The sequence below is a fragment of the Mastigoproctus giganteus genome, chromosome 1 (genome assembly GCF_048544385.1).
Source record: "Mastigoproctus giganteus isolate SK-2022 chromosome 1, ASM4854438v1, whole genome shotgun sequence".
Lineage (NCBI taxonomy): Eukaryota > Metazoa > Arthropoda > Arachnida > Uropygi > Thelyphonidae > Mastigoproctus > Mastigoproctus giganteus.
In genome coordinates, this window is record NC_143575.1 from 223,539,340 (window position 1) to 223,559,744 (window position 20,405).

Below are 20,405 nucleotides of genomic sequence, written 5' to 3' on the forward strand. Positions count from 1 at the left end.
GGATGAGGTGGAACAAAATCTTTGAAGTAGAGATCTGTAACCATCCAATTTTCAATAACTGAGGAAAACAATCAAGTCAACATGGATCAGCTTCTCCGTTTCATGATTTCAATAGCCTGCTGAGGCCATATCATAATGAATTCAGGTTGTTCTGAGGGCTAAAGTAAGACCTCCACACTATTAGATGGATGTACCTGACCAAGTGGCCACTATATGTATTACATAATACATTTTAAATAAATAAAAATGCATGTTTTCAATGAAAAAAAATATATATATATGTAACGTTTCTTTTTTTTTTTTAAATATTCAAAACAAACAACAAATAGTTTTAATACTTCTTTATAACATCACCAAAGTTTTATACAAGAAAATGGAAATTTATTACAAAAAGGGAAGTTTCTAAATTAATTCTTTATAAGACTTTAATTTGAACTATATTAGCCATACTGAACAGTATTTGGTCATGGGATAATTAATGTACACAGAGACAATCACACATCATGAAAATCAACCTTATACCCTAGCCCAGAAAAAGCAAACACCCCACTTTTAACTGTTGCACTGATTTATCTGTTGTAATAAAAGAGTTACAGTGAAATTATAATGCCCTCTTGCAGTGGTGGGTGCATAGAGTATAAATAGAAATTCATTTATTTATTTAAACCCTACATTTATATTAATTATAATTTAAACCCTATATACACACACAATATAGGTAAAGCCTCCTGGTAACTCGCTACACCCATTTCCTTTCCATTTTGATTCACTCAATCCAAGTATGTCTATTTTTCTGTCCTTTTAAGATTTCCACACACTCCTCAATTTTTCCAAACAATTTCAAATACTGAGTGTGGCTAGTTTAATATGTCGTCATCATTCTTGTGGCCATCACAGATACCACCAATAAGATCAGGTGTGTTATGTCAGGGCTTATTACTTTTGAGGCTTCTTTTTCTGTTGAAGGCAATAAATTTAAGCTGCCAAACTGTAACAGTCACATAGATGTGATATTCAATAGTTCTTATTCAATAGTGAAGCTTCCTCGTGATGTCACAGTTGTATTGATGTATATACTAAATCAAGAACTTTAGCTTGTATGTCTTGATATTCCCTATCTCCTTCCTCTCAGATTCAAATAACCCTTCAACTGTTATTTATTATAAAGATGGAAATTAATGAACAATTTTATGCAATTTATGCGGATTTGCTAGTCACCACTGAACAAGCAGGTGGCACTGCTGTAGTTCTTTTATCTCACGAAGGATAAATCCATATGGCTGACTCGGTAGAATCACCATGACCTTTAAATTTACAAAAATTAATAACTCCACAACAAATGAATATTTTTAAATACAAATTGATATCATGAAAACCACTACAGCAAAGCTTTCAAGTAGCACCACTGTTCTGTTAAGAAGTCCCAGTGACTGATCATAGTACTTAAAAATTTATCGACCTTGAAATTTCCTATGTTTTCTTATATTCAAGGATAATAATAGTATATGGTAGCCATTTTGAAAAACGTTCACAGTTGGAAGATGAAACCACCCTTAGTTCCCAAATCTTAGTCTATCAATCACCAACACTTATTTTATCAAAAACATAACTTATTTTTGAGCAATACTCCCTAAAACCTTTATTAATCAACTTTATAGAAGCACAAAATTAGCTATCATACAGCTGGTACCACCAGAGCCACCAAAAGCGTTAGAGCTTTTGGTGGGGCTGGTGGTTTTGTTAGAGTGGAAGATAAGAGGAACGATTGAAAACAGGATGGCCGGGGAACAGTATGGCTTTAGGCCTGGCAGATCGACAGTAGATATAATTTTCTGCATCAGGAAAATGATGAAAAAATGTTATAAACACAATAAAGAATTATGGATGGTATTTTTGGATATAAAGAAAGTGTTTGATGCATGAAGAGAGAAAGAGAAAGTGTGGGAGGTTTTGAGAAACTTGGGGATAGAGGAAAATCTTGTGGAGAGAATTGTGAATATGTACACCAACACGATGAGAAAAGTAAGAACAGTGATGAATTTGATGGAGAGCTTCGAAAAAACATCAGGTTTCAGGAAAGAGGTGTCCTGTCACCATTACTATTCATAGCTGTCATGAATGATTTGCAATGTAGAGTGGTGGAACAACTTGGACAAGACCAAATGAAAGTCATGCTCTTCACAGATGATCTCTGCATATGGGGAGAGACAGCAGGGAACAAGTACAATGGCAAGTTGATATGTGGCCAATGAATTTGAACTGGTTTTTAGTCAGGAGAAAAGTGAAGTAATGGTTCTAAAGAGGAGTGGCGAGTCTGACGAATACATTACAATGGTAGGGAAAGAGCTAAAAATGGCTAATAACTTCAAGTATCTAGGAAGCACCATTACAAAAACTGGAGTGATAAATGAAGAAATAAATAGAAGGATACAAGCGTGTGCGAATTTCTATAGGCAGACAAGAGACCTGATCTAGAACAGGCACATACCACTGAAGTGTAAGAAGAAGGCATGTATCAGACCTATTACATACCAATTGTGACGTATGCATCTGAAACTTGGTCTATGAGGAAAAAAGATGAAAGCAGAATGCAGGGGGCAGAAATGAGATTTGTGAGGAGCATAGCTGGAAAGACAAGATGTGACAAAATCAGCAATGATGTGATTAGGGAGAGAATTCAGGTTGAAAAACTCTAGAATAAGATTGAAAGGTCCCGTTTGAAATGACTGACATGTAAAGAGGATGAACGAGAGGTGTTTGCCAATAAGAATGTTTGAGTTACAATTAAGAGACAAAAGACCAAAGGGGAGACCAAGAATGAGGTGGCAGGATATGATAAAGGCCAATGTCATTAAGAGAGGAGGAAACTGGAGTGAAATCAACAACAGAGAGAGAGGGACAGGGCATGGTGACGAGGCTTCATACATCGACTCGTGGAATAGCGGAACGATGACAGATGATAATGATAGACAGACAGACACACACACACACGTGCTAAAAAAACTAAGGAAGAAATAAAAAAATATAAAATATCAAAAAACTTTTATTAGATTGACAAATTTACATTAATATAAGCACTATACAATATACATTAATATATGCACCAAGTATCACTAGTAAGACATTCATTTTAATATCTATTAACAATACACAGACTGGACAAACTTTTATTTCAAATTATGAAAATTAGTTCATGAATAGCCAAATACAGTATGCCAATAATCCATGTAAATATACCCTTACTAGGTATGTGGTGGTCTCTATGGGAAGCAATATATCAACTCATTGAGATCAAGATTAATAGTGCTGGAGATGTTAATTTCCATTCTTGCACAATGCCCAATCCAAGATCAGTGAGGTTTCTGGTGGGAGGGGAGTGGAGAAAAATCAGTAGAGTAGTTAATGACCAGAGCCAAGCTGGTATTCTTAAAATGATGACTTAGACAGACATCAGGGATGGGTAGAATAGTGGCAGCTGTGATTTAATGCAGCAAAATGCAGATTTTTATACTTGGGGAATAGAAACTTCAAAACAATTTATATATTTGGTGGGGCTGAATTAAAAACAGCAGAAGAAGAAGAAAGAGATATGGGAGTTACATTACAGTTGGATATGAAGGTCTCCAAGTAGTACTGACAGGCAACAAGAAATGCCCACCGTCTCTGCAAATGATTTATCAAACACTTGATTATAGAGATAAGGGGTTTGTTGCACTGATTAATTGTCAGGTCATTAGGTCATTATCCCATTGTTTAAGGCAATTGTGAGGCTGCACTTGGAATACTGCACTGAAGTATAGTAAACATACCTAAAGCAAGAAATTGAGCTTCTTGAACAGTTCCAAAGACATGCAATGCATCTAATAGGTTCAGCAAAAGAGCATTCATATGAGGATATGTGGGGTACAGAAAATGATAACTAGGCACCTTAGAGACCTATTTAAGGTCTCCATCAAGGATGGAATCGTTTATAAGGCTCCGAGAGGAAAAAGTGAAATAAATAAGAGGGAAAATTTTCACCATTATAAATGATTCCAGAACTAGAGAACATAAATTCAAATTGCAGGGAAAGAGGTTTAGATTGTATTGCAGGAAGTTTTATTTTAGCTAGTGAGCTAATTATTGGAATATGTTTCCTCCATGTTTGAGGCTCAGGGAAATTCAAAGGTCGGTTGGATAGGTACCTATGTGAGGAGGAAATCAAAATAGGTAGTTCATTTTATTTTTATTTATATTTTTTTTTGTTGCCTGGTGCAGCAAAAGCCTTGGGCTTACTTGTGCCATATGGCTAATACATAATATTTCCTCCAAAGAATTTTTCTGATAAGTTTGAAATACAACAGAAGAATCACATTGTTTTCAAAAATTTCTTGGTTAATTTTTAGTGAAATCTATTAATCAAGTCAGACAATAAAATGCAAAATTTTAATTTTAATAATAATGAGTAATATATTTATTAATCAGAATTGAAATGAACTTATTTATTACTGAACAATAATCCTTTCTTTTGGGTAACGTTAAGTGATTTCTGTGTTTTTTTTTAAACTGATTATGTAAATGAAACTAAAGTTTTCCATCATTTTTTTTTTTGAAAAATTATACCTATAATTTATTTGAAAAGGCCATTTGATAACATTTAAAAAATGTTAAAAATAGCTACATGACTAACTGATGTATTCAGAAGTGTTTCACAACATACAGGTTGTAGTTTCAGGATTGATTCAGAACTTGAAAAATGAAAAAAAGTTTATATAGACATGTCTCGAATTCTAAATGGTTAAGAAGCTATGGCTGTTTGAATTTTAAAAAATAATAAATAAGGATAAGCAGACACATATTTAATAGAATGTTTATTCATAATAGGTAAAAAAAAAAACCTTGGCTACGGAGGCCTTCATAATAGGTACATGTTGCTTATTATTATTTTTTACCAACAGAAACTCCATAAATAAATTCCAAAAATTCAAACAATCATAACTCCATAACCAATCAGAATCACATGTTTATAAATTTGTCTGTAAACTTACAACAACAATAATAATAATAATAATAATAATAAATTTATAAACTTTTTTGTTTTCAGGTCCTGAATCAATCAAGAACGTATGGCCCATATATTATGAAACACCCTCTATATCACTGGCAGAGATAAAAGATAAAATAGTAAAAACAGTAATGGTAAAATCAGTGAAAATAGCAAAAACAACAAAATAGAAAATTTGCAAAATTGCCCCCAGGGCTTTGCCTCCTTCATTTACAGCATGGTACAATTATATGAAACTTACAAGGGAATAGTACATAGTTCACACAGTGGTAAAGGTGCTATATTACCAGGTCCACCATTACTGTGGGTGCTAAAAAAAGTGCACAAGACCATATTATTTGATAAGGTCATGGATCTCTGAGTCTACCTATATAATTTTTGCTATGTACAAATAAAATTATCCCATTAATTATGCACTTTGAAGTTCATCTTCTTAGCTAAATAAGTATCTGGCAAAGCTTCTAAAATACCTAATAGATATATGCATACATTTTATATTGGTATTATTACATTGCATTAACTTCATTTTCTGTTTAAATTGTTTGTTAATTCTAAAGTTAAAAGCTGATATACTTTTAATATACAAAAGAACTTTTATATAATTACCTGTTCAATTCCAAGACTAAATGCAGCAGGTGACAGCAGAGATATTAAATAGAAAATGCCAGGACTGATTCTGTGTTGGAGATAAACTGCCAGTAGGTAAAACAAGCTAATTATTGGAACTGTGAACCCAGCCACAGAACCAGCAACCTGTTTAACAAATGATACATTAATATTTGCACCAAGTATCATAATCTCTATATTGAGGGTTTAGTGTCAAAAATTAACTACAAAATTGCATTTTTGTTTTGAGACAACTTTGGCACACTTATACAGCCTACTTTATTACAAATAACAATGCATATCATGTCACACAGCAGTATCTCTCTAGTACTTTTACAAGTTAGTCTGGGCTATAAGCACATTTCCGTAAAACCAAGAAAATGTCAAATGACTCTTTTTTGTTAATTATAAAAAGGTTTACTGCAAAATGATTTTGTAGTTAACATTGGTTGACACTAAATCCTCGGTACATACAGTATGCTTCAAAATTCATTATTATACTATGAACTGGCAAGAAAGGTGTACACCATCAATACTATTCTTGAATATAATGAGATAAGAGTAAGAAAAGCACCCAGATTAGGTTGCCTAAATCTAATCTGGCAAAGAGGAGCAACAAGGTTTATAAAATATACTGAAGAATTAACAGTTGTATTTAAAGATTTCTTGGTTATAAAGTGAAGTTTTACTGAGCAGCAAATTTACATCAAATTTTGTTCCAAATTAAAGAAAAGTGTAACAGAAATACAAGAAATGTTAAAAAAAAAAAACGCCTTTCAAAGAAGAAGCCATTTGTTGTTCAAAGACTTTCAGTGGTTTTCAAAATTTAAAGAAGGTTGCTTGTCTATCAAAGACGATTCGTGCTCTGCCTGCCCTTCAACTTCAAACATTAATGATTCAGTTGTTCAGGTTTATGATCTGATGAAAGTGAGCAACATTTGACTATCCATGAAATTGCTAGTGAAACTGGTATTTCACATGAGACATAGCAATAAATTTTAACACAAGATTTTGGAATGTGATGAATTTCTGCAAATTTTGTGCCTTGAATCCTTATTAATGCTTACAGAGAGTGGAAAATTCTTACATATCAGAGAACTCTGTCTATCAGTCACTCTGTGGCTTACTTTCATCTTGTGTTAGTATTAACAGTGGCAAATGATACAAGAAAGCAAGCTTACACAGCCTAAGCAAAAAAAAAAAAAAAAAAAATTCACCTATCCATCCTCTCCAACAGTTTGTCTAGTTCTTCCTTGAATTTCCTAAAGCTATCCACTTCCACAACATCAGATGGAAGTTTTTTTCCACCAATCAACCATGTTTGCTAAAGGCAAACTTCTGCACATCTATTTGCAACCATCCTTTCTCAATTTAAATTTATGCCCCCTTGTGTGTGTAATCTCAGCAGGAGGAAGAATCCCATCAGCATTGAGCTTGCTTGCTCAATCCATTCAAAGCCTTAAACACCTCAATCAGATTGCCTTGCAGGTGCCTAGTCTCCAGATGCCCCAAGTTGCAGAACCGAAACTCTCTTAGTAAGAGCAGTCCTTTGTTCCCCTCACCAAACTCTTTGTCCTTTCCTGTACCTGCTCCAGCAGCTCTACATCCTTCCTAAAATGAAGCTTCCAGGCCTGTATGCAGTACTCAAGATGTGGCCTGACTGTTGCCTTATACAATGGGATAACTGTATATTGTTGACAAGACCCCATCAGTTGCCATGGCAGCCTTTCTGCACTACTCAGAGAATTTCATATCTGACTGCACAGTTACCTCCAGGTCTTTTTCATTTTCCACTACCCTGAGTGTAGTACCACATAGTTGGTACATTAATCTGGGATTACTGCTACCCATATGCAATGCATTTGTCAATGTTAAACTTTGGTTGCCACTTCTCAGCCCATCTGCCCAACTTTCTAGATCCTGTTGCAGTAGAAAAGCTTTGTATCACCTGCAAACTTGAACATTAAGCCTGATATACCTTCATCAATACCATTAATAAATACACAACACAACAATGGGCCCCCCATTGAAGAACTCCACTGATACCATTAGTCCATGAAGAGCAGTGTCCATTGATAACACTAGCCAACACAATTTTTACCTCCAAGAACTTAAATGCTGTTTTTAACCAATTTTTATGTGTAGATTTTGAAAATCACCATGATAGTTTTGCAACATGTCACAGTTATTAAATATAGAGGGAGTTACATTTTACCAAAATATGCCAATTTTGCATAATTTACCAGTAATGTATGACATACTGATTTATTTTGCCAGATATAAGCTAATTCTCTTAATTTTAGCAATTGATTCTGGCCTCGGTTTTCTTGTGATAAACATAATCAGACTTCTACGTATGCTTCTTAGGTTCAAATTCCGATGCAACAATTTACAATTTGAAGAAAGCACACTTAGTGTTTTTGGTGAGGATTTTTGTAGGCTGTGCCAAGGTTTTCCAAGTATTAACTGATTGTGACATGTTCTCAGGGTTGTAAATTTATCCTCCAAACATAAACAGCCCCTCGAGAGTAGGAGGGTGCAGCTGGCAACCCTTGTGGTAGAAAAAGTTTTTGAAATATTTTGCTATGGAGGACAGTATGTGATTTTGCAAAGATATTATTGGACTTTTGAAAGAACTTGGTGTCGTGCATAAGTAAGATGAATGGCATTTATTCACAGATCCTCAAAATTAAGTTTAAAAGCAATTTTGCTTCATAATGGCAACAAATTTCCATCAGTTCCTGTGTTTCATTCAGTTGGACTTAGTCATGAAAGCATGTCTAAGGTTCTACATGCTATAAAATATCAGGATTATGGTTGAAACATATGCAGTGATCTTAAGGTTGCAGGGGGTTTCACAAAATATTGTTGTTTTTTGTGTTTGTGGGACAACCGTGTGACAAAAGAACATTATGTTGTGCAACATTAGGATAAGCGGGACGAGTTCATACCAGGACAATGTAATGTAAATAAATTCCTTTAATGCAATTACACAAGGTTCTGCTCCCATCCCTGCACACCAAACTTGGATTGATGAAAAATTTCGTGAAGGGACTATATACAGAAGGTAAATGATTTGCATACTTGAGAAGTGTGTTTACTAATTTAACATATGCCAAACTTCAGGAAGGAATTTTCACATTGTCTTTCAGGAGGAAACTCCTGAAAGACAATGTGTTTAAAACCCAGTTAAAGGAGGGTGAATTGGCAGCTTGGTGATCATTTAAAGCAGTAGGACATGGATTTTTGGGTAATAGGAAAGAAGAAAACTATGAAATGTTGGTATCTAATTTACTCAAGTGCTACAAAAACATGGGCCATTGAAAATTCATTTTCTCCATTCCCATCTCGAATTTATTCCCGAAAATCTGGGAGATGTGAATGATGAGCAAGGGGAGCAGTTTGATCATTTCCATGATAGAAAAGCAGTACCAAGGTCGCTGGGATCCTGTAATGATGGGGGATTACTGCTGGTTCCTTGTGAGGGAGAGTAAGCTGGAATACAAGAGAAAATCCCTTAGTAGCAAACATTTTTAAGGACAATTACAGGTATGCTGATTATATATTATTGAAATATAACTATTTTGCTATGATATATGATATTTTTTTTGAAGTTAAATGAGTTATAGAGAATATATAATTTTTTTCACACTTGTATTACAAATTTGAATTATACATATATATCCGTTTATTTTAACATTAAATGTTGGTACATCTTTTGATGTAGATGTGATAGAAACTTTTTATGGTGATTTTAGGAATCAGCACATTTATTTCCTTCAGAATCACATATTTTCATTACGGAGATATGACAAAAAACATTTTTTTGTTGGCTAATGTAACAATTCTCTGTCTTCTCCCACTTAACCATCCCTTTATCTATAGCAGTAACTTGCCCTTAATGCCACACTGTTCGAATTTGTACAGTAGTCTATTATGTGCAACAGTATTAAAAGCTTTCCTGAAATCCAAATATATGATATATAAATTATTTTTCACATCCAGTTCCTTTGTGACCACATTGTAGTATCCAATCAAATTGGTCAAGACAAGTTCACCCCCTTAACTAACCTATGCTGTGACTGAAGTATAACTGCACTCCTGTCTAGATGGTTCTGCATTACTTCTTTGACTAGTGACTCCATTGTTTTCCCACCCTCCATTATAACCCACTCTCCACTGTAACCACTGTCTGTCTTCTCCCACTCAACTATTTCTTTATCCAGAGCAATAATTTGCCTTTAATGCCACACTGCTCCAATTTTTACAGCAGTCTTTTATGTGCGTGCAAAAATATCAAAAGTTTTTCAGAAAGTCAAATATATGACATCAAAATTATTTTTTATATCCAGTTCCTTTGATACTGCATCAGAATATCCAATCAGACTGGTGAGACAAGATGAAACCAATAAGAATTGCAATATAACTGCATTCCTGTCTAGATGACTCTGCATTACTTCTTTAACCAGAGGCTCCATTATTTTTTCCAGAACAGAAGTTAAGCTGACAGGTCTGTAATTACTCACATCACCCTTTGTGAACTTTGTGAACTGGGGATACAAATGCATATCTCCAGTCTATACGGATCTCTACTGAATCCAAAGATGCTCTCATAATTATGGCTAAGTGATTGCTCTCCTTTGCTGCCTCCCTCAATATGACTGGACAGATCCCATCCGCTCAAGGTATCTTTCTTCTGTTTAACTTCAACAATTTCTGTCCCACCTTCTTTCCAGTTATCAGAAAACCATTCAGCTCCCTCTTAAAGCTTGATAAACTTCTGGAATCTGCCTCCCCAATGAATTACTTATGCATGAATGTAGATGCAAAATACCTATTCAGCCTGTGGGTAATCTGGGAAGGTTCATCAGCAGTTAAACCATCAACATCAAGTGGACTAATGTGAGTCAACCCTTCCTTCTATTCCTTCTATTGTTAATATAAGTAGAGAAGTCTTTGCTTCTTTTCTTGGCTTTCTTTCACAGAGACTTCTTGTAATCTGCCTTGGCTTGCCTAACTTCCTTCTCATGAGATGAAAGTAAACACAAAGTGACTTTTTGTTACTATTCATGAAGACTCTTCTAATTTCTTAGAAGAAAAATCTTATGGTTACCTAAATTAGAAAAAAAATTAAATAAAGTAAAAGAAGTATTTACGTCTGAAACATCCTAAGGATTAAAAGCTTCTCCTAATTGCATTCCTTCTTTTATCTTTCTTTTCTTATTTACAAAAATATGTATTGCACATAATTAAACATAAATTGAGTAGTATTATGACCAGTTTTACTTCAAGAGCAAAACTGCATCACTTAATAACTGTATTTCTTTTTTCATGTGATCAGCTGCCTGCCTTCTTTACTTGCATTAGTTTTAACTCTCTCTGACATGTTCATCCATCTTCAATTTTTATTTATTTATTTTTTTTTTTTTTGCTTTATATAGAGCTTCTTTCCTTTAACTTGAGTCATTTCTTGGAGCTTGTATTTTCCTTTTTTTTTTAAATAATTTCTAATGTTATAAGCCACTGACAGTGGAAACTGCTCTTTTAACAATTCTCTGGGCAATAAGAAAGTGTTCAACCATGTTTTCTACCAATTATTGTCTGTTGACTGAGAAACTTCATTCAACTGATGCATTACCATAAAATAAAATTAAAATATTGTAGATGAAACCAATAAGAACTGCAATTTTGAAATAATTTCACCTCAATACTTTCATCAAAAACTAGTTTGTCAATTGACAAATCATAACTATGAAACATAGACTTCACAAATCTATGTCCTAAATAATGAAATTCACTAAATAATGAGATTCACAAATCTGTAAATAATCACATATACTTCATTTGCAATGAAGTAAAACTGTGATTATTAACAGATTTGTGAATTGGAAAACCTCACACCTCCAAGTTCTCTTGAAGACATGATGTTTGGCAATGAAATATTTCAATGCTGCAGTTATTCAAGGAACATGAAGTACTGAACCCAATGTGATTTCAGGTGAAATGCATGTAGCTCCTTTCACTAGTTTACACTTTTAAAGGACACATCAGAATAAGTTTTAAATATAAAGTTTTCAAAAACTGTGCATTTTATTTCTTAAAAACAAGCATTTATTCCTCATTCAAGCCTTTCTGATGTGTAGAAGCATTTATTCTTCATTCAAACTTTTCTGATGTATAGAAGCTCCAAAACCAATATTAATAAGATGAGCTGGATTGAAATTATTTACATATGCCATGTCCACAATTATGAACTTTGTAGGAAATTTTACTGCAGGTATAACATTGTTCAAATTGACTCACAGTGCTCTAGAACAATGGTCATCAGCATTTTTTTTATGGTGGGTCAGTTTTTGTCAATTTGATTCTGAGTTTCAGCTAATGGGCCATTATTCAAATTCAATTTTATCTGTACATTTAACAATCTGTATATTATGATATTATACAATTAGCATTAGCATTAGTAGAGGCATTTGATGCAAGAAAGCAAGCTTATGCAGCATCAGCCAAAAAAAATAAAATAAAATAAATAAATAAAAAATAACCACTTCCACTTCACCCCTCTGTTCGTTCGAAATACCTGTCCAGCTGAGCCTTAAACTTATTTAGGCTATCAACTTCCACGACAAGGGATGGAAGTCTGTTCCACCAACCAACCACCCGCTGGCTAAAGGCAAATTTCCGCAAGTCTATCCTACATCTGTCTTTCCTCAATTTGAATTTATGCCCACTCAGGTGATTATTCTGAGCAAGAGGAAGAATCTCATCAGCATTGAGCATGCTCAAACCATTCAAGGCTTTATACACCTCTATCAGATCACCTCGCTGGTGCCTAGTCTCCAGACACTGTAATTTGCAAAACTTAAGCCTTTCTTCGTAAGAGCACCCCTTTGTTCCATTCACTAATCTTGTTGCCCTTCTCTGTACTCGTTCCAGCAGCTCTACATCCTTCTTGAAATGAGGCCTCCAGGCCTGTATACAGTACTCTAGGTGTGGCCTGACCATTGCCTTATACAAGGGAATAATCACCTCCTTATCCCTGCTAGAAAAATTCCTATATATCATTGACAATACACCAATACAATTTGTATAACTTACATACATACATATATGCTATTAGTATTCATTAAAATTTAATGCATATGATTTCACAAACTATTGTAACAATGTAATGTTACCCGATTTTATTTTTAGAAATAAATTGTAATTTCCCAAGTGGGTCAAAAAAATGCTCTTGTGGGTCACTAACTTGACTTGCAAGAACAATTTACTACTCTAGAATATGATGTAAAGATATATACAGAAATTGAAGCAGTGGATTGTTTGTTGGATATTCAGTAAAAAAAGATACCATATGCATAGTAACTGACTGTAAAATTGAAAAATCTGTTACAAGAAGTTTGTCATTCAGAGCATTCTACACTTTCTTAAAGTTTTCTGTCCAGGAAAATTAGTCTTCATTGCTTCTAAATGTTTCTTTAAATGGGGTACTATTTCCAATGCACACTGCATTACACTAGGGAGAACTCAGTGAATTACACGTCAGAGAGAACTTAAATGTAATAGAATGATGTACAAAGTCAGATCGTGATGGAAAGTCATAAATACAGAATACAAAGTTTAAAGAAATTTCTGTGCTTGATACTTACTTTTAACCAGGATTGTTTTAAACTCTCCAAGAACCATGTGAAGCACACAAGTATCTACATCAAACATTTCTGGATTGTTCATGTTGGACTTTTCACTTTCAATACAAGCTTTTTATGTCCAGCAAGAATTTAATTGTATTTTGACCATACAAAGAAATAGGTTAACGAAAGCTGTAACCTTGCTTAAAATAGAGAGAAAAAGTTATCAAGAAAATGCAAGGAGTGGCCCTAGGAAACCAATATTAAGTACCTTGTAGAAACATTATTTGATAAACTATCCCAATAACATATGATAATAAACATTTTTCCTTTTTGAACCACTTTGTTGAGCTCTTTATCATACAAAACAGCAAAGTTTACCATTAGTAGTGGCAAATTTACATCTATAATCTGGTCTATAATTCTTCACTCTTATTTTGAATTTATGTCTCATGGTTTCAGCATTATTAAATAAAGTGAAAATTTTCCCTTCACACATTTTACTATTCCCTCTTAGAGCCCTATAAATCTAAGTTAGAATTCTCTCTAAGATACCTAGTTACTAAGCTCTCACACATTTGAAGGCTCTTTTCCCCCTTATGGGTGCTCTTTAGCAAATACCAACAGATGCGTTATCCATTTCTAGAATTTTCAAGAATCTTGATGCTTTTTTTTCTTAGGTGTTGCCTTCATATTTGAAAACAGTAATCCAAGTGTAGTCTCACAATTGCTTTATATAGTAAATTATAACCTCCACATCTCTCTAATTTCTTGTAGAGATAGGAAATAGGGAGGTTGTAATTTCACTGGTAGGCAGGTACTATAGTAGATAAAAGGTTGGTTAAATTATAGGAAACAAAGGCTGGTTATAAATGAATGCTGCTCATTCATTTATAACCAGGGTCCCAAGTGGAGTTCAACAGGGTTCAGCATACTGGATCCCCTTGTTTCTTATCAGCATCAGCCAAAAAAAAAATAAATAAATAAGCACCTTCCCATTTCACCTCTCCATTCACTCCAAAACTTTATCCAGTTCTTTCTTGAATCTATTTAAGCTAACAACTTTCAAAACGACAGATTTTTTTGTTTTTTTTTTATGAAAACCCCAAACACGAAAGGTATCAAAACCTGTAGTACTTAGTACCGTGCATGGGTTGAAGGAGAAGTATGGGGGAAGGGGGATGCCGGAAACTTTGCTCTAGAGACTAAACATGGGTTGTTCCAACAATCAACTACTCACTGGCTACAGGCAAATTTCTGCACATCTATTCTGCAACTGTTACATTCTTCAGTTGGAAGAAAGGACCCAAACCAAAAGTGATCACATATGCTGACTTATTTTGTTTCATTTGGAAATTTTTTGGTGATTAAACTCATTATGTTCAGGGAACATAATCAAAAATAAATCAGATGAGTTTATTGCACTGCAATTTGAAGAGTAGTTCATTGCTTTTTGGTTGATGCTCAAATAACTGCAGATGTCACTTCATCAGAGAAGGGCAACAAGATTAGTGAATGGAACAAAGGGGTGCTCTTACGAAGAAAGGCTTAAGTTTTGCGAATTACAGTGTCTGGAGACTAGGCACCAGCGAGGTGATCTGATAGAGGTGTATACAAAGCCTTGAATGGTTTGAGCATGCTCAGTGCTGATGGGATTCTTCCTCTTGCTCAGAATAATCACCTGAGAGGGCATAAATTCAAATTGAGGAAAGATAGATGTAGGATAGATGTATGAAAATTTGCCTTTAGCCAGCGGGTGGTTGGTAGGTGGAACAGACTTCCATCCCTTGTCGTGGAAGTTGATAGCCTAAATAAGTTTAAGGCTCAGCTGGACAGGTATTTCGAACGAACAGAGAGGTGAAGTGGAAGTGGTTATTTTTTATTTATTTATTTTACTTTATTTTTTTTTTGGCTGATGCTGCATAAGCTTGCTTTCTTGCATCAAATGCCTCTACTAATGCTAATGCTAATCAGCAATCAATAAACTTGAAATCTTTGCCCTTTTTACTTTATGACTTTCATGACTGGTAATCAATTCCATAAAAGAATTGCTAGAGATTCCAAGTTATATAATATATCAGCTTATTTTGCAGGTTCAGAGTCCCTTAAAAAAAAATTTCCTGCACTACAAAGAATCCATTAGCAACCCTGAAGGAGCCATATGCAAACTCACACACTGTTGTGGAAGGATGTATGTAGGTAAATCAAACCTGTTTCTCATCAGAATGAGAGAACATTCCAGTGACATCTAAATTAGCAAAGTTGAGAAATCCAATCTGATCCTCTTCCATGCTTTAGAACATTTGTGGATTCAACTATATTACCATCCTTTTTTATGGATTCTGCCATTTCTAGAAGAAACTTTAAAGAATAATTACAAGAGCCATCAACAGAATTGAAGATATCATTGCTTTGATGTCCTTATTCAAACATAGAATGCCTTTCATAATCAAGCAGATGGGAAATAATAGATGCAAAGAAACTCCATCAGAATCCAAAGTCATTGGGACACTTTCCAGAATAAAGAAACAGAAATTCCTACCTTGAAGTCACACAGAAAGAAGAAACTATAGCCTTATATATATCCTCTTATTTCTGAATTCTATTCCCCTCTTTTTTTTTTCTTTTTTTGTATTTTATTTTGCATTCTATTCTATTTTTATTTTTCCTTTCACTTTTGCTTCCAGTTCAATTTGTTAATTTTAATACTAATAAAATTTTAAGGTAGAAAGTCTCAAACTATGTAAAATTACCTCTTACACATTGAATAATGTAACATTTTTTTTCCCATTAGAGAAGACTGCTGTTACTTATTTTCAGTTGAGTACCACCACCTATATGGCACTGTTTTGAAGCTGACTGCCCACTGAATACATTTATGCACTAATGATGCATTTGCACTAAACACTGTGTGTGTTTGAATTTTACACAGTTCGAGGATTTATGCCCTAAAATTTTATTAGCTTCAGAAGAATATCATTTGGCATCTCTCATATTGTATAAATAACTCAACCATGTCATCAAGTCTTATGCCTTTAGGTATCTACCCACCCCACTGATAAGTCAAATAGTTTTGAAACAGTGCTGTCTGGGCCATCACACTCAACTAAGAATAACAGCAGACTTCTAATGGGAAGGAGTTCTTTATTCAAAGTTCTGTATAAGAGAAAGCCAACTCATTGTGAAGGATTTCACGACGTCTTAAAATTCAACTGTTTAGTAATAATGCAATTTCACTAAACAATGATATAGTTTTAATATTATGCTTCCTTTTGTTTTGGCATTTTATATGATTTAGAAATAAAACAAAGTAACCAAGTCACCTTGGATTTATTTTATTTTAATCTATTCTAATTTTTTCCATTTTTATTTATTTCTTCATTTTCATGAAGTTAAACCAAAACTTATATTTAAATGGGTATAACTTCCATGCACAAGTATATGTTTGGTGACCACCCAGGTGTGAACCAACGTAAGCAGGGGTCGAGGTGTGGCGCCCACACCACATGGAGGAATGCCGCCCCTCTATGTTACCAGGCAGTGCTAGGTGGTAGATGACTCTCTCATCAACCGGTGCAATACCACCACTTTGCTTATTGGAGGCTTGAAGTGGTGGAACCCATGTTCAGTCTCTAGAGCTAAGTTCCGGTCAACCCTTCCCCATCTCTTCCATCATGCAATATGATTGATGACTTTTGAGGTTATGATGAACATCATGTTGAGATCCAATATTCCTTACATTTCGAGGGTACAGCTCTAAAATGGTGTTCGCAGGCCGGCCGCTAGTTAGTACACCGGACCGAACCTATTGGTAACTCTCTAGGAGGCTTCTGGATCAGCTAGTGTATAATCTTGCTACCTCTACTCTGCCAAATAGTGATTGGAGGGAGTCCGGGTAGTGTGTATGTGGGGAGCATTGTCCAGGCCAGGTTATGTCAAGGATCTCGGTATATTCTTACTGTGTCTACGCCAAATCCAAAACTTTCATTACTTCATACAGCATGTCCCACCCACTTTTTCTTACTATTGAATACACCATGAATAGTCAAACTCATAGAGCAAGCTTATCTGCGAAAAGATATAAACCTCCCAAGGACTTCCTAATTCATTTCACAAATATACGTGGTTTCAATTCTAATCTCAACGATGTCCATTTCCACTTGCAGTCTGCCAAACCCCATGTACTTTTTCTGACAGAATCTCAGTTATCAGTTGATTCAATTACTGCTCATCTCAGATGCCCAAATTATTCGCTGTATGATTCCTTTCGCCTCAGAGGTGGTACTTGTGCATATGTCCGTTCTAATATTCCCTGTCAGAGACTTGGCAATTTAGAATCTCCTCTCATTGATCTTCTCTGGCTTAAAATATCTTTACCTCATTGTGTCAAATTCATCTGTTGTCTCTACCATTCTCCCCACTCCACTAATCAATTGGAGCTCTTTGACTTCCTCTCTATGCAACTTGACTTTCTCCAGTCCAACTTTCCTAACAGTGAGGTAATTTTCCTTAGTGATTTTAATGTTCACAACTCCAGCTGACTTCCGTTTTCTAGTCACACTGACCCAGCTGGTCGAGATGCTGAGGCTTTTGCAATTACTTTGTACAGATTGTTCATTTACCTACAAGAATACCGGACAATCCTAACCATACAGCCAACACGCTTGATCTTTTTCTCACAAACAACCCTTCTAAGTACACGGTCAAGGTCAGAGGTCCTTTAGGCACCTCAGATCACAACTTGGTGATTGTCTCTTCTCCAATGGAGCCTTTATCTCATGGCTGTTCCCAACCTCGTGTTGTTTGGCATTACAAGAATGCAAAATGGGATGACCTGCGAGACTTCTTTTCTTCTTTTCCTTGGTCGGATTACTGTTTCAAAACTTCTGATGTCAACGTTTGCTCAGATCGTGTCAGTGAAATTATTCTTGCAGGAATGGAATCCTTTATCCCCCACTTCACTTTAAAATCTGGTCCTTTAAATAAACCTTGGTTTTTCCAATAAATGTGCTAAGGCTGTTCAAGAGAAGAATGTTGCATATCGTAATTGGCTTGATTCTAATTCTCCAGTTTCATTTTCTGCCTACACCAAAGCTTGCAACAATTGTAAAGCAGTTATTAATCAGTCCAAACTAGAGTTTGAACAGGCTAAGAGTATAAAACTTTCTCCAAATGGTAGTCGAGCATTCTGGTCTCTTGCCAAAGCTATTGGCCGCAATTTTTGCCCATCTCTGCTCCCACCTCTGTCCAAACCAGATGGTTCTGTTGTCACTTCAGCCAAGAATAAAGCTGACCTGCTAGCATCCCATTTTTCTTCCAACACATGTATTAATGATCTTGGTAAAATGCCTCGCATCATTCCCAACACGCTCCATCCAATGTCTCCCGTGGTCTTCCGTCAAAAGGATATCAGAAGGATTTTGACGAATCTTGATGTTAAGAAAGCTCCAGGTCCCGATGGTATTTCTCCACTTGTTCTCAAAACCTGTGCTCCTGAACTTACTCCTATTCTTTGCCGCCTTTTTTCACTTTCTTATTCCAAAGGTGTTTTTCCTTCTGCTTGGAAATTTGCTCATATCCAGCCAGTTCCTAAAAAGGTGACAAATTCCTCCCATCCAATTATCGTCCCATTGCAATTACTTCTACTCTTTCTAAAGTAATGGAGAAATCAATTAACCGCCAACTCTTAAACTACCTAGAAACCTTCCGTCTGATCAACGATCACCAGTATGGATTCCGTCAGTGTCGATCCACTGGTGATATTCTGGCTTATGTTACCCATTTATGAACTAATTCAATGGAAAGGTTCGGTGAAACACAAGTAGTTACTCTTGACATCTTAAAGGCTTTCGATCGTGTTTGGCATAAAGGTCTTCTAAACAAGTTTCCATCTTATGGTTTTCCAACTGTTTTTAGTAATTGGTTATCCAGTTTTCTCTCTGATCGCTCACTGAGGGTGATGGAGATGGCTCTCTGTTTTCTAACTTCTCCACTAACGCCGGTGTCCCCCAAGGTTCAGTTCTTTCTCACACTCTTTTCCTCTTGTATATTAATGACCTTCTTCCATTGACTGGAAATGCTATCCATAGTTTTGCCGATGATAGCACATTACATTCCACTTTCCATTTTGAGAAACCTTGTCCTGCTCAATCAACTTCAACTTCTCGAAAATCTGCTACCAATTCCTTAAATGCCGATCTTCAGGTAATTCTCCAGTGGGGCAAAGACAACTTATTGGATTTCAACCCTTCTAAAACTCAGTCTTGTTTTATATCTCGCAAAAAGGATTCTTCTGCTCCTATGCCAATCTTTAGTGACACTCTGATTTCTAGGCAAAATGATATATCACTTTTGGGGATTACCCTGACTTCTAATCTCTCTCTTGGCACAAGCACATTACAAATATTGCTTCTTCTGCATCTAAAAAACTTGGTTTTCTCTTTCACTCTCAGCGTTACTTTTCTTCCAAACAGCTGCTCACTCTGTATAAATCGCAAATCCGCCCAGCCATGGAATATTGTTCCCACATCTGGGGTGGTGCCCCCAAAACCTCTCTAAGACTTCTTGATTCCATTCAGAAGAAGGCAGTTAGGTTAATTAATGATTCATCTCTAACAGAGTCTTTCCACTCGCTGTCTCATAGACGTACTGTTTCTGCTGCATGCCTCTTCTACAGATACTTCCCTAGGCAGTGTTCTTCTGAATTGGCTTCTATAATTCCCGCTCTCTCTTTCAAAACAGTCTGAACACGTGCCGCCACCAGCCAACATCCATTTACTGTCCAACTTCAAACTCACAGAACCAACTTTTCATCTCCCACGTTTATTTATTCAACTGTCGTTTTCTGGAACAACCTGCCTTCATATGTATTTCCTGAAAATTACAGTCTACAGAAGTTCAAGTCCAATGTCAACAAATACCTTCTTTCGTCTTCTCAATCTCCAACCCAAGCACGGTACTAAGTACTATAGATTCTAATACCTCTCGTGTTTGGGGTTTACATAAAAAAAATAAATAAATAAAAATAATAATAAATTTATTCACCAGGCAGCTGAGGATGCAAGAGTTGAGATATTCATTATGACTGTACAAGTACAGCGAATTAAGGGTAACTAGAATATATTTTT

General features: G+C 35.4%; 1 protein-coding gene across 1 annotated transcript in view; it reads right to left on the reverse strand.

Annotated features, from left to right (window-relative positions):
- Positions 1-20,405, reverse strand: part of LOC150091547 (cholesterol transporter ABCA5-like) — a 389,022-nt gene that overhangs the window by 270,032 nt on the left and 98,585 nt on the right. Inside the window, exon 7 of the mRNA XM_090376152.1 lies at positions 5,651-5,797. Within this exon, the coding sequence (XP_090232278.1) occupies positions 5,651-5,797 (147 nt within the window). The remainder of the gene's footprint in view (positions 1-5,650; positions 5,798-20,405) is intronic.